This window comes from Diabrotica undecimpunctata, chromosome 3 (assembly GCF_040954645.1).
Source record: "Diabrotica undecimpunctata isolate CICGRU chromosome 3, icDiaUnde3, whole genome shotgun sequence".
Taxonomy (NCBI): Eukaryota; Metazoa; Arthropoda; class Insecta; order Coleoptera; family Chrysomelidae; genus Diabrotica; species Diabrotica undecimpunctata.
Genome location: NC_092805.1, coordinates 16,487,382 through 16,503,304, shown reverse-complemented (window position 1 = coordinate 16,503,304; position 15,923 = coordinate 16,487,382). Strand labels below are relative to the sequence as shown.

Here is a 15,923-nt window from a genome sequence, read left to right as displayed (position 1 = left end):
AGTAAATATTGTTGCAGATATTATGCATAAATTTATGCTAGTACTGAAATTTGTATGACACAAATAATGTCAAACAGTAATATCGTTGTCATGGCAACTGAAATTTAAGTTGTAGCATGCAAAGTTAATAATAATGTAAGTGCGTTACTTGCATTAAATTTTTATGCTATTTTAAATTTTTTTTGTCTAGTAGTGTTCGGTTAACAACTTCAAATTTTATAGAGGTGTTTCCAATCTAAATGGGTCACATACAGACAGGCAAGTGCAGAAATTACTCCCCAACAACTAAGAAATGTAATTAGAAATATTCATAAACGCTACGACAAATGTATCCAATTAGATGGTGGATTGGTAGAGGCAACTAGGATTTAAACTAAAATTATGTTTTCATGTTTCTGTTAATACAGAGTGTTTTTTTTTTAACGTTAATACAGAGTGTTTTTTTCTTAGTGAGTTTTAAAATTTTAAGTTGTCATAAGTTTGTTATTAATAAATATATCTTAATGAAATTTTTGTCATAGCTATTTGAAGCCACTCTAAATCCAGTGGCAAAATTTTTTTAATAAAAAAATCGCTTATACAAATTCTCCATTTTCGACGAAGAAAAAGTATCGTAGACTGCCCTGAAAATTTAACTAAATATTTCATATTTTGTCCCGCAATAGACATTTTATTACATGACATCAAAAAAAAAATTGGTTAAAATCTTTTAACAACTTCAAATTTTATAGAGGTGTTTCCAATCTAAATGGGTCACACTGTATGTAGTTTAAAAATAGGTACATTTTATATAAAAAATTGTTAAAAACAACATAATTGCAATTCTGCACAAAACCTGCAAATCACAAAAAACGTTAAAAAACTATTCTACCCTGGTACAATTTATACAAATTTTTCGAGAACATTTCAAACAGACGGGTTTTTGACACGTTGTGCATAAATATGCAGTCTTTCTTCTTAATTTGGATGGACAGATGTAGCAATGTTTTCATATTTAAAGATTTTCTTTTCGGAAGGATACTTCCGATCAGTTCTTTCAGCTGCCTTTGTAATTTTGGCATTTCATATCTTCTATGCAAATGTGAGGAAACGAGTTCATAGACCAGGGCTTCTATAAATTTGAATCTATTCCAATTATTTTCGGGAATCGAAGTAAACCTTATATGAATTTACTCCACATACTGTAGCGTGCAAATCCGCTACTTTTTAGAATCAATTTTCAAATACCCACATTGCATTAGAGGTCCTCTCATTTAGCCGTGTTTATTTTCATTTTAGAAAATATTTGTTAGTTGGTCCATCTACATTTTGTGTCCGCCCGGTATAATACATTTTCAATTTTATAATGCACATAGTGAGATCCGATTCGGATTTCAAAAGGTATTTCCATTATCCCGAATAGTATTTATTGAGAAAATACTATTGCCATTTTCATTTTGAATCCCTACATTATTTCCCGTAAAATAGTCATTCTTATACGATATTTTATTCCGAAGCAAAATTATTTATCAAGTCGTTAATTTTTTTGTAATTTTAAAACATTCAAAGTTTGGCAGTCCCAATAGAAATTTCTGCTTCCTTATCAGCTAATACTGACCTTCAGGTAATTTCTTTTGCTGTTATAAATACCACGCTGGTCCCATTGAGTGTCATTTTCTATCGATTCCAGTCGCCAAGTAGGTGTAACGAAAATGCGTTCCTAGTTGGTAAGTTTTTTTATTTAATTGCTTAGTTTTCTGTTCACATTTTTATTAACTGGCTAACTCGAATTTGCAGACCTATATTTGTACTTATTTTTATTGTAAATTTTATGCATCAATAAGGTAATGAAAATGTTTTTGGGGTATTTATTTTCCGTGAATGCTATTTAATTCATATATCAGCAGTTATGTTAAATAATAATTATTTTCAAGTTTCATGTTTTAATTTAAAATTTGTTAATTTATAAATATTTGGGATTAAATTAATTTATTTTTATTTATTTATTAAATTGTAGTTTCTAATAGTTATTATGGGGAGTTTTAAAATAAAACATTTGGGTTCTAACTTTTAGTTCAGAAGTCACATGTAGGATTTTTTGTACTGCTGACAGGGGGTACTAGAATTTTATTGGCTTGGGTGGTGGGGGCCCTTCATAAATTTATGCTGCGGGTTATCTACACCTCAATTTCTCTTTTAGGCACCCAGGAGAAGGGCGTGGCCCTGATATTACGATGTTTCGTTCCCAGAAATAATATATAGTAGCGGTTGCCCAAAAATAAAGGAAATATGTAATAGGTACCAGTTCCCAGAAATAAAGGAAATATAATATATGTAATAGCAGTTCTCCAGATGGATCCATCCTTTTAAAAAAACCCAGCAGTTTCACAAACATCAGTTCCAGAGACAACAAATGAAAACTACCAACTGACGCCTCACGAAGAAGATCTTGAGCTGGAAATAACTCAGGACAGCACCGGAAGAAGCCCGCAGACCACAAGCTAAGTTTTTTTTTAATAGAATTTTGTACTTGCCTGTCAACAAGGACAGATTATTTTGTATACAGTAACTTCAATGAATACTAAAATGTAGATCCTTATTGTTACTAATAAATGAGAGAATAAAGCATTTATACCGAAGTTCATTTCTTTTACTGATAGTGTACCGTATGCATAGGGAATGCAGAGGAGTGGAATAAAAGGACCCACAAAAGTCTCATGCTCGCCGCGTTGATGTTGGTGATGTTATCTTGAATTTGTTTCTTGGTCAGTGTTGGCATTATGAAATAAGTTATATATTTCATCGTCAACATGAATACGACAATACGTCTACTATTTTATAAAATATAGCCATGGGCCATCTACGTGTTCTGCGGCTACAGGAATATTTTACACACTTTTCATCCATCACGTCCTACACCCCCTTTGGTCAAGTTGTAAAAAGAATTTATTTCTGGTAGTCCATTATCTGCATCTACTTCTATGGAATGATGCACGGAAGAAATTAATATTACAGCTTTATTTTTCTTAGTTGTACGGGATAAAAGTGTTAGGTCTTTGGTAAATCCATACAAAGTGTCGCCTTCATTACGAAGGAAAGAACTGTGGAGGAATTTCTTTTTTATTTCTTCGCATTGTGCCAACGTAAGTGAGTTTATGTTGTTGTAGATGGTGTACTAAATCAACTGAACTAAATCAGTTGTTGCCAGTTACATTTCTATTAGTATTATAAAGATGTTTGACCAATCTTATAACTGCTTGAGTAGGTGTGCTCATTCTTCTTTCTTCATTTGTGAGTCTAAATCCATTTGAACCTTTCCCAGCATAAATGTAAGCATTATGTAAATACCCAGTTCGTGCATCAGTCATACTCATCATACAATCAGTCATCAGTCAGGGTTTGCTGGGAATAAACATTTTAAAGCGACATCTGCCTCTGAAACCTACCAGCATTTCGTCTACACACACATTTTTTCCCAACCGTATATGCATCTTTTGAATTGCTTACAAATAAGTCAAAGAATTCTTGGATAGCAACAGCTGAACTATCCCTTGCTCTTTGTTCTCGTCCGAGGCATCGTCAAAACTTAAGGCGGCCATCAGGGTCAGGAAACGTTTCTGCGACATAACTGCTCTAATATAGACTGTCCTTTCCCGTTCGTAGCAAACAGACTTCGTACATCCTCATGATTTGACTTATAAGTCCCAAGAAAGCTCTCAATTCTATTTCATCAGTATCAGCCAACTCGGATTTGTCTTTTTTATATTGTTGATATTTTGGCCGAAAAGTTGCTAGTTTTTCGTTAGTTCTCTTGACAGCAAGACTATACATATCTGGTAAAAACAATTTACTAAAATAATAAACGGGGCTCATTGACTTTTCTACTTTTGAACAGATTGATGGGAGTATAACAATATTGCGAGCAGGCGTACGGACGTTTCTAGTTGCTCCTTTTTACTCCACTTTATACCTATTCTTTCCATAGTAATAATTGCTGGAATTGACACACTCTTCTTCATCTTTGCTAGATATCATTTCTGAGTCTTGTTGCTGTTCATTTTTACTTAGTTCTTGTTCACTGTCCGTAAAATTATGAACTTTCTATATTGTAATATCCTTCTTCCACATCATCATCACTAATGTCACTGTTCGCCTCATTATACCATTTTGTGCACACTTCTTCGAAATCATCGTATAATACTCTTACAGTTTTACAAGAACTATCCATATTAAAATAACACTATTGGTGACCTTCCGTCTAGTAGACTCCGCGACGTAAATACCTACATATTTCGAAAACGGGACGAGCGAGGTACCTCTCGGTACATCAAAATGGGATACATCCTTTTCGCAATAAACAAAGTCTCGGTCAATTTTTAAGAGAAAAAATGGAAAAATATTTATGGAAAAAACTTTGACAGTTTATTAAATGACAGAAAACCAATTCAAATAACGGCGAAAATACCAGCAATTGTCACTAAAATTACAACCAAAACCGTTGCTCAATTGTGGTATTTCTACCTCAGCAGTGGAATATGTCTCTGTATTAGTCTGGATCCTCCGTACGTGCTTACTGGAACAATAACAGATGTAATTTTTAATGTAAGCCATCCAGTAGAAAAATATAGGAATAAAGAATCAAACGCTCATATGGTATTCATTGATCTCGAGGAAGCATATGATACAGTTTATCGAGAAGTTCTGTGATGACTCATAAAGCCGGGATCTGACAGAACATGGAGCGGCTTTCTTCATCGGCGAAGAGAAACAGACAATAAATAATAGAAAAAGACACAAAAGACGGAATACAGCGCTACGTGGAATACCGTGTTCCGCTCAATATTTGTGGGCAAAACTGTCTATTTACGGTGGGCGCGCGTTGTCCCGTCGTTTGTCAGCAAATCAACAGGGTTCACCCATACGCGGACTAACTGTCGACTACTTCGCCGCTGTCCTTTGAGTATGCAGAAGAATCTGAGACAGTCGATTTCACATCGCTCAGAAAAACCTAACAGCACATTTTACAGCACCTAACTTAGTGAATTTTGCGTCGTGACCTGGGTTTGCAACCATAGAAAATTTAACTGATCCACACGCTGAAGGAAAATCACCATAAACAACGACGCTTTATAACAGTTGAAACCTAAGTCTAATTTCCAAAGCATCCGATGCATCCCGGAATAGTCACTGTTTGGTGTGAATTTTGGACTGGCGGCGTCATCGGTCTATATTTCTTTGAGAACGACGTTGGTCAGGCCATCGCCCTTAACGGCGAGTGCTACAGGTCGATGATTACCAACTAATTTTGGCCTTAATTGAACACCAACGACATAGTGATTTCAATCGGACAACATTACGAGTGACACAGTTCACTGCACATTCAATATTCTGCAGGAGTAATTTAGGAGCTTGGTCATCTGGAGGTGATGTGAACAGCTCATCGAAATCATGCGATTTGATCCCTTAGAATGTTAGATACTTTCTTGCGGGTTTTCTTAAGTCGCAGGTCTATGCTAATGAGCCACAAACCATAGCCAGGCCGCCGAGACGGAGTGGGCCCCGGTAAGAAGTGAAGGGCGGGCCCCCGGCAAAAAGTGAAGAGTAAAAAAAAAATTCGTTTAATTTTTATAGAAATAATATTATCAATAATAAATAATCATTAATATTTATAATAGATGTGCTTTTCGAGATTTACGATTGGCAAAGATGTCTATAATTTTCGAAAAGTCCCATCATTTTAACAAATCATGCTCAATGCGAAAGGTGTTAGGCCAGTTAACCGATCTTGCTCCATTATAGATCTCGTAGCATTTTTTGCGAGAAAGACAACTGAAGATCTTTCCGCTTCTGCTACTGTCACCGCTAATGTAAAAAATATTCTTAACGAAATAACGACATTAGGAAATAATGATAAAACTTGCGAAATATATAGTATGACGTCAACGTAAACTCTTAAATATTTCTGCCATTCGTTTTCCATTTTTTTTTTATAATCTGCTTCTGTAACTATTTTACAGTTGCCCAACTTTCGTGCTCTGGAATTCTACTATATAACTTTCTATAACCAATTTTTTGTCCCCAACCAACAGTTGTACATAATGCAGATCTTTGTGAAAGGGCGGTTGTCGACATGGAAAACAAAAAAGAGATTTTTTGCCATGACTCCATACTAGCCAGTCACGTTCTACATACTCATTATTTTGCATTTTACACCTCAAAACATATGTTTTAAAGGAAATAAATTCCTATACATATCATTTGAAAATACACTGGTACGATAGCAAAACCAAGATATCTGGTGTGAAATGTCCTAAGATATAGAATGATATAGGCTTATACAGCTATGAAGATATGTATTATTACCTGATCGCCGCTTATGTATACAGGTGGAGATAATGATAATGTATACAATAATAACAAAAAGCATAATAGTATATAAGTTTTTTTATAATATATAATTATTTTTAATTCAATTTCATCCTCATATTTATGTCAAAAATATTAAGAATTTTTTATTTTCTAATAAATTAATATAATCCTTGATTTAGAACTATGGTGTAGTTTGGGTCACCTATCACTTGGATGAGGCTATGACGTCATGGCTACCGCTAATGACAGTTGACGGGATATACCATAACCTTTCAGAACCGATGTTTGTTTTGTTTACATTTTACTATATTCAGTTATTAGTTATTATTAAAATACAATGAATAAACCAGTAATAAGAGTAAAGAAACATGAATTAAAACTAGAATATTTTAATTAAATATGTATTTTATGAATTAGAATTTTAATAAATACTAGCTTAATCATGAAAAAGGAAAAAACAGGGGATAATATTTGTGCTGCAGAGTGCCGACCTTTTAAATTATAAGTATCTTTTATAATTCGTACTTTTTTTTTAATTTAAGAATTATTAACTAACCTGGCTTTATTTTTTACAGCCCATCAAATCGTAAGCTTAACAGGTATAAGTTTTGAAAGGAAAAGTATAATAGTAAGTACCTAAATTATAAATAGACAATTTGCAATTAACAATTAACTAATCTCTTTATGTTACTTTTAGGGATTTGTTGAACTAACGGTAGTTCCTTTAAGAGACAACTTACGTATTATCAAACTAAATGCCAAGCAATGTCGTATCTACAGGGTGATTCTAAATGATCACTATGAAGCACATTTTCAATATTTTGATCCGTTTTTAGATGTTTGTCAGTCAGATACTGAAACGTAAGTAAACCAATTTTCAAATATTCAATGTCTAATTATTTGTGTTTACAGGAGAAGCCTCGAAGCATTTTCTCAACAGCATCTCACCGCTGCGCTAAGAGTGGATCCAGATAATAATTCTGGAGAACTAATTGTGACCATACCTCCAGAGGCATCACATCTAGTAGCAGAAGGAACGGCTTTACGAGTTGGAATTGAATTTTCTCTAGAATGCCCACAGGGTGGAATACATTTTGTGGTGCCACCCAAGGAGGGAACTTATGCAGAGGTTTGTACCAGAGCTTATATAATATGTATATGGGTGTGTATATATAGGAATTTACATGCAGTTCGAACCATACAAATAACACCTTAGCTGCTGGCTGTGGGATTTCTGAAAATTTGCCCTTTTGAGATATAGTTTATGAAAATTGGCTTTTTTGAGATTCAGTATGAAGCTCTTTCATACACTAATTGTAATATTTAGATAATTTAAGTATATTTTTCCAGTTTCTGGTTGTTCAAGAGATGATATAAATATTTCTTACATTTTTGATACCATTGATGTCTAACATGAACTTGATATTTCCTTGCACTTCATTGTTATGTGTGCTGATTTGTTCCGAATTATGTATTTATTGTATTTTTATATTTTAGAGAGGAGTCCATTTATTTACATATGGCCACCAAAACTCATCTCGTTTATGGTTCCCATGTGTGGACAGTTTTGCAGAAACATGTACTTGGAAATTGGAATTCACAGTAGATGAAGAACTAACAGCTGTTTCAAATGGAGACCTCATAGAAGTGGTCTTCACGCCGGATATGAGAAGGAAAACTTACCATTACACACTAAACATTCCCACGTGTGCACCTAATATATCTCTAGCTGTAGGACCTTTTGAAATTTTTGTAGATCCATACATGCATGAAGTTACTCATTTTTGTCTTCCAAATTTGTTACCGTTGTTGAAAGTGACCACAAGGTATATGCATGAGGCTTTTGAATTTTATGAAGAAACATTGTCCAATAGATACCCATATTCTTGCTACAAACAGGTTTTTGTAGATGAAACATATGATGATTATAGGTCTTATGCTACTATGAGTATTTTGAGTGTTAATTTGCTGCATTCAGCAGTTATTGTAGGTAAGTAACAATAACGGAATTTTGAAACTAATAAAATGTTTGTGTTTAGTAGTCATCAATAATTTTTATGTAGAATTTTCATTTGAGGTTTTTTTTTCTTTTATTGTGATTGTGACTGTGATTTAAAACCACAAAGCAGTTTAGAAGTGTTATTTTTGGGCCTTACTATACAGAAGTTTGTTTATACAAAAATACTCTAATATACCCACAAATAATCAATTTATGACAACAAAACACAACCAAAAAACAACTACCTAATGATTGGTGGTTTTAATATGGTCCATTAATTTGCTTTTAAACATTTGTACAGATGAACAACTTTTATCTATTTGAGGAAGCTTATTAAAAATATCAAAACCCTTAAACAACAAAGAGTTTCTTGAAGCTGTCTTTTCTATTTTCACAATGTGTAATTCACAATTACCTTAAGTAGGGTAGTTGTGAATATCACAATCCCATGTAATAAACTCACAAAAGTAAGCAGTAGCACTGTAGCATTCTAAGCATTGATGGTATCGCTGTTCTGAAAGCATATTGACACAACTGTAAAATGTTGAAAAATGACTGCATTAAAAACTGTAATTTTAGTTAAAGTTGACAAATTTTTAGATATTGTTGAAAAAAAGTACAATTTTTTAGAAATCCTTTTTAATATAATTAAAATGCTCATTCAAAGACAATAAATTATCCAATTGAAAACCAAGGTACTTAATTGTTGTGATGATTTCTATTTTATTATTGTCAATTTGAAGATTAATAGTATTTATATCAATATTTGAGTCTTTATATTTATTTGCCATTACAATATCCTTCATCTTTAAAACATTTAATTGTAGTTTGTTGATCGTCAAATATTTATTAACAGACTGTAATGCTGAATTCATTCGAGATAGAGCATTTTCTAAGTTTGCTTTCTATCCAATAAGTAATCTTTAAACAATTCAAGAACATTTCCTCCAATAATACAGCCTTCTAATTTAGTGATAAGTATATTACGATCAAAAGTTTCAAAAACTCTTTTAAATCAAGGAATACATAATTATCATTGTTTAATTTAGACCTGAATTTACAAAGTGAAAGTTACAGTGCAGTCTTGAAGGAATGCTTTTTACGAAAAGCTGACTGATTATTCATTAAGCTTTCATTTTTATCAATGTGATCCATGACTTGATCATATACTACCACCCCTAATAAGTTCTCAATGGACGGAAGTACATTAATAGGTCTAAATTCATCCGGCTTAATAGTATTATTAACTTTTGGTATTGGAACAATTGTAAGGATTTTTAATAAATCTGGAATTTTGGATGATCTATGTAAGAGAAGTATTTATAAAATTTAAGATAATGTGACCACAAGTTACAAAAAACTCTTAAAATTTTGGAGTTTAGTATTTCATTAATGTTATTCTTATTATCTAACGACTTAACCATGACTGCCAAGCTACTTAGTGATAGTAACCTAAATTCATGAATACTGGGATACAAATTCTGATTATCATAACTCCATAATGCTTCGTAGTCGATAGTTTCAAAAATTTGCTGAATACTAGAGACTCACCAAACTAACGCACCATTTCAACTTTGTCACTCAGAATGCATAACTGATTCTGAATCTTAAATTCAGTGCGATAAGGGAATTTTTTACAATTATTGTCAATTAGTATTTTTAATGTTTTCCACATAAATCTAGAGTTATTTTTATACCTATCGATTTTATCAAAATAATATTATTCTTTTTTGACACCAAACAAATACCTAATGAAATTGAAATATTTTGAAGACCTGCGAAAACTTGAAACAAGCATTTCAAGAAGTTACTTAGAAACAAATATAATGAGAACCTAAGCAGAAGAATAGGAATAAAGGTAATGGAATGGACAAAACAAGGAATGATAAAATGAATGAAAATATTTCAACAATGTAAAAGGTAACCTTCAAGAAAAATAAGCAACATGCGTAAATAAACGAAGAAAATAAGGTTTTAATTTCTTATTCACATTAACTAATGTTAAAAATAATATCCATCATAAATATTAATTTTTCACCTATTTATCTTTTTATATCTTTTATTTTAGACCAAGTATATATTACAAGAAGAGTTATGGCTCAAGCTATTGCAGAACAATTTTTTGGATGTTTTATTTCAATGCAAAACTGGTCTGACATGTGGCTCAATAAAGGTATCAGTCAGTACTTGTGCGGCCTGTACTGTAAGAAATCATTTGGTAACAATGAGTATAGGGAATGGGTTCAAAGTAATTTGTTTGATGTTGTCAAATATGAAGAAGATTTTGGAGGAATTATTCTAGGTAAGTCTGAAATGTAGATTCATTTTGATAATCTAGATATTCTCAGTGCCGAATGTGTTCTAATTTTGTAACGTATTATACCTTCACTGTCACTGAGCCATGAGCCTGTATTTACTATATATTGTACTACTTATACACACTCAGCAAAAAAAAACGGAGCATATAAATTATATGTATTCGCAATCGACTCCGGTCCAGGCAGTTGGCCAACAATTGGAGTGGGCTGCTGGATTCTGAACTATTTCCAAGCAAATAGGTTGCCTCTCCCCCCACATGTAAAAGTTAGGGAAACCACACATCATATTTCAGTGGGAGGGGGAGAGCATAAGATCGATTTCGGTAGTCAATAATCATTTATAATCGATGGGGTATTGATGAACTTGGAACATACATATTTTTATGTATTTCCTAAGTATTAGCTTTCGGTGGTAAAATTATTTGTAAAATCTGTTTACAAATACTGATTCTTAAAAAAATAGGTGTGTGGTTTCTTTTTGCCATAACGCCTTTAAAAATTAAAAATAAATTCTTATAAAAACAAAACGTGATTATTCCAAAACAAACTTAAAAGATAAAATTCTAAAAACAACTTAAAATACCTATTTAGATAAAAAATTTAATGAACCAAAGATTCAAATGATCCACTTGTTGCCAAACAATTAATAGCTGAAGCTATTAAACAACGATACCCTTGTATTTCTGAGTTGATTCGGCGTAATGTTGGCACAATACTGGACAATTTTCGTCTTTAACTCCATTAAATTTTCGGCACGTTCAAAATTGTGCTTATAAATGTTTGGTTTAAGAAAGCCCCAAAAAAAGAAATCATTTGGGGACAAATCTGATCTTGGAGGCTACTTGAGTGTACGGTTTTGTTGCAATTATGCGGTTGGGAAATGTCCTTTGGAGAAATTCGGTAACTGCCCTGGTATTATGATTGGGACATCCGTCATGCTGGTATTAAATATCTCCAAAATTCACAGGAAGTTGCTGAATTGCCGGCTCGATTTGATTTTGTAGCAGTTCGAGGTATTTAGTGCCGTTGAGGTTGCCCTCGATAAAAAAGGGGCCTATTACATAATCACCCAAAATTACCTGACAAAACTTTAAGTTTTTGTGGGTATTGTGTACGCACGGGAATTTTCCCAAGACCAATATCGAACAATGGATGGATTGTGTTTCCTGTGAAGAGAAAATGTCGATTCGTCAGTAAATAAAATGTTGTTTAAAACATTCTGATCATCATTTTGCTTTTCCATCATCTCCTCACAGAATTTAATTCGTTTAATATTGTCATCGGGAAAAAGTTCTTGAGTGGTTTCAACTTTGTAGCACCGATATCAATTTCTTTTTAAAATTCCTTGAACAGTACTTTGGCTTAAGTTTACTTCTTGACTGGCTTCAATAGCGCCGCAAACATTAATTTAATTATTTAAACGTCGTTCACTCTTTTGAGGAAGACGTGATTCACCAAGATTATTACATTTCTGATAGTTTTGAATACGACCACAAATTGTAAAATTTTTGAATTATTCAGTCAACTGTGGAACTTGAAGGAACTGCCCTATTCTCAAAAGCAACAACGAATAAATCTACTATTGCTCGAGTTGAGTAACCTCCAAAATACCAAGTTAAAATTTGTATCTTTTCTTTGACTGTATACATCTTGATGTATTTACGAAATTATTTTACTTAACAACCTACTCGGTGAACTGCGTAGGCGGGACTGAGTGTGAGAGCGACGTTCGATGTGAAGCAGCCAAACTCAGCTTGTTTGGCTGCTTCATTTACTATGTTTGAAAAATTTGTAGCTAAAGTGAGGCTCAAAATAACTACCCACTATACCATTCATAATGAAGTGATTCTACCGGCGTATTAAGCCATGTAACCTACCTTATTTACTGTAATTTCTGAATGAACAATCAAAATGGTTAAAAGTGATGCCAGGGAAAATCATGAAACTGGAAAGTTTTTACTTCTGCTTTCGAGAAATCTATAAAATGTATATTTACTTGTAAATTATGATAGCTATATATCATATATTATAAGACATTTTAGGCCAAGCTGTTCAAAGGCACAAGTTCAAATTTTGTCAAGACAGTCGAACAGTTGTTTCAATAAAACAGTCGAAATCCTTCGTTTGTTGTATGCTGACATTTCTTTTTCTCCTTATTATTATCTATATTAACTATAGTAACAGACACTTACAAATATCTGGGACACGAGATCAAAATAAACAGAGACAATCAAACAAATGAAATACAGAGGCGAATAGGCCTGACATGGGCAGCATTTGGCAAACTAAGCCATATTCTAAAAAGTTCAATTCCCATGTGTCTCAAGCGAAAAGTTTATAACCAATGTGTTTTGCCTGTACAAACTTATGGAGCAGAGACTTTAACACTCACGCAGAAATCTGCGAATAAACTAAGAGTTACACAACGAGCCATGGAACGTGCAATGCTGAATGTGAGCCTCCGAGACCACATAACAAACCGACAAATCAGGCAAAGATCAGGAGTTCAAGACGTCATCGAAAGAACCACGAGACTTAAGTGGAACTGGGCAGGACACTTAGCCAGAACACAAGATGGACGATGGACAAGACGAATTATGGAATGGAGGCCCAGAAATTATAAAAGAAGCCGAGGACGACCACCGACTAGATGGACCGACGACATAAAAAGAGTTGCGGGAAACTGGCTACAAGCGGCCCAGTGTAGAGAACACTGGAAAGAACTGATGGAGGCCTATGTCCAGCAGTGGACGGGATTGGCTGATTGATGATTATCTATATTTACATTTGCATTCCAATCTGCTATTATTGATACATATTCGCTATTTCTTCTTGATCTGGTAACTGTATTTTATAATTTGTTGTAATACTTTCCATAATATCATCTGCAGTTTCTTGTATCGGGGCGCAAATTTGGATAATTACTTTTATAATTATAGGTTAGAATTTGTCCACCCTTTTATTTAGTGAGGTTGCTACTACTATCCCTACTTCTTCCCACTTCCTATGTCTTATATGCCTGAATAGTAGAGGTTATATTGCCCAATCTGAATATTTCCTGAGTATATATTTTTTAACATCTATTTTAATAACACAAAGAGCTTTATGTGCCTATGATTGAGGAATGTATCTATTTTCCCTAAAGATAAATTCAGAACTTAGCGCTTCAGAAGTTAGGGCAGTTATACTAAAAAGCAGATCATTAATAGTTTTCTGTCTGGCTTGCCGGGAAGCAGTTAAAAAATTCTTAATTTGGCGAAGGAAGTGAGATCAAAAGAGTAAAACAAATCTAAATTAGACTTTTTAGACATCTTGAAAAAAAAATTCGAAAATGTAAGTCACCAATCAGGGTAATATACTGTGTACCCATCGATTTAATGATAGTTCAGAGCTTCTAGCTGAGATGAAAAATTGTACTATCAGATCAACTAATATAATATTGTTTTATGTTACAACCTTCTACACTTTTAAAGCGTTCTCCTGAAAAATATGTTCTTCTAGGGTTATCTGATTTTTCCTTTGAACTCTTTCAATTTTCAAAACATAATTCTTATTTTTTAGATCCTAGCCAACCCCCAGCACCTTTGCCAGTGGGATCCAATCAACCGCAAACAATGCAAAAAACCAATGAGGAAAAGTTCTATTTTTCCATCAGAAATCTGCATACTATGTCGTCAATGTATATAGATGCTCTTTATAAAAAAGCGTTCTTAGTAATGAGAATGTTGGAACATAGAATTGGTTTGGAACTACTCCTTCAAGTAAGTAATATTTTTATACTAGTATAATTATAATAACTAGCAAAATTATTGTTAAAGTAAACCAATGAATATACATAAAATGCGAACAAAACTTAAGCAATGAACAGTTCGGGTTCCGTCAAAGATGGTTATATGTAGTTCATTGATTATGAAAAAGTGTTTCACGAAGTAAACACATCAAATTCCTTGATCTTGTAGCAAAAAACTGGGGTGTGTAGGAGGAGAGATGTATAAGAAGAGTGGTCTATATATATGGGATAAAATTGATAGAAGTAAAATAGATAACAATTAAGTAAAGAAGTATGAAAAAAATATTGAACGGAATGTGGCTAGGCTAGCAATGTAGGCAAGAGAATGACCACTAGAAACTCAAGGATGGATACGGCCAATTTGCATGCCTTTTAAAGACAGTAAATCAGGAAAATATGTATGATGGATAGAAAAGAAGATATGAAAAATGAATAGATATAATGAAAATTAACAAAGAAAACAAATTGAGGGCGCCAGAAGAGGGATACTACTCTAAAAAGAGTAACGGTCACTCTTCCAGGTATCGTATACTGCTAATATTAATTAAAGTTGATGTAATAAACAAAAATGCTGTAAATGTAAAAAGGTAAGGAAATATTAATAAAAAATTATATGCAAAACAAATTCAAGTTTATTAAATATAACTTCTTAGATTTTGACAATCTCTAAGTTACCAAAAGTATATGAAAATTTCACAATATAATATTTTAACAGAAATGTTGAAAACAACTATAACAAAAAGTTGAAAACTACACAGAATAACTCTGATATAGAGTGTACAACCTACATCTAGGTTAAAAAACAACCCTAAACAAAATAATGCTAACGTTGGAAGAACGTATAGCCAAGTAAATATATTATACTTACCTACAATATGACCAACAATATTGCTAAACACCTCTAAATTCAAATATAAACAAAGTAATATATAAATGGGAACAAGCCAAGTTAAACAATTGAAACGGTCTATTATCCTGAAGGGATAATAACCAGAGTTAATAACGCAAGATGAAATATAAAAAAAATTTAGTTAAGTAAACAAATAATGAAATAATTAAAGTTAATAATGAAATAAATGGTTAATACAAAAAAAGAATGGAAGATAATCTCTGGGTAGAATTTGAGCTCAAACTTACTGATACCTTACACCAAGGGGAGTTATATTAATTAATATATATATATATATATATATATATATATATATATATATATATATATATATATATATATATATGTTATAAAAAAAACCTATAACTGGTGAAACAAGATATATATATATATATATATATATATATATATATATATATATATATATAGTTCTGAAGCAAAAACCAACTGTCCTCCTAGGTGAAACAGTTGTCTGGAAGGATACTCCCGAATGGCTTCGGTGTCCCAGCGAAGTCCTCTTTGAGGTCCGAAATTAGCACGGAGCTGGTGCTAATTGGCTCAGTTCCGATGGTTACTGTC

At 32.8% G+C, this 15,923-nt stretch overlaps 1 protein-coding gene across 1 annotated transcript in view; it reads left to right on the top strand.

Annotated features, from left to right (window-relative positions):
* The first annotated feature begins 6,618 nt into the window (after nucleotides 1-6,618).
* Nucleotides 6,619-15,923, top strand: part of Taf2 (TATA-box binding protein associated factor 2) — a 36,738-nt gene continuing 27,433 nt past the window's right edge. The window contains exons 1-7 of the mRNA XM_072525343.1: nucleotides 6,619-6,850; nucleotides 6,923-6,976; nucleotides 7,046-7,209; nucleotides 7,261-7,477; nucleotides 7,846-8,338; nucleotides 10,416-10,649; nucleotides 14,227-14,426. Coding sequence (XP_072381444.1) covers nucleotides 6,791-6,850; nucleotides 6,923-6,976; nucleotides 7,046-7,209; nucleotides 7,261-7,477; nucleotides 7,846-8,338; nucleotides 10,416-10,649; nucleotides 14,227-14,426 — 1,422 coding nt within the window. The 5' untranslated portion in view covers nucleotides 6,619-6,790. The remainder of the gene's footprint in view (nucleotides 6,851-6,922; nucleotides 6,977-7,045; nucleotides 7,210-7,260; nucleotides 7,478-7,845; nucleotides 8,339-10,415; nucleotides 10,650-14,226; nucleotides 14,427-15,923) is intronic.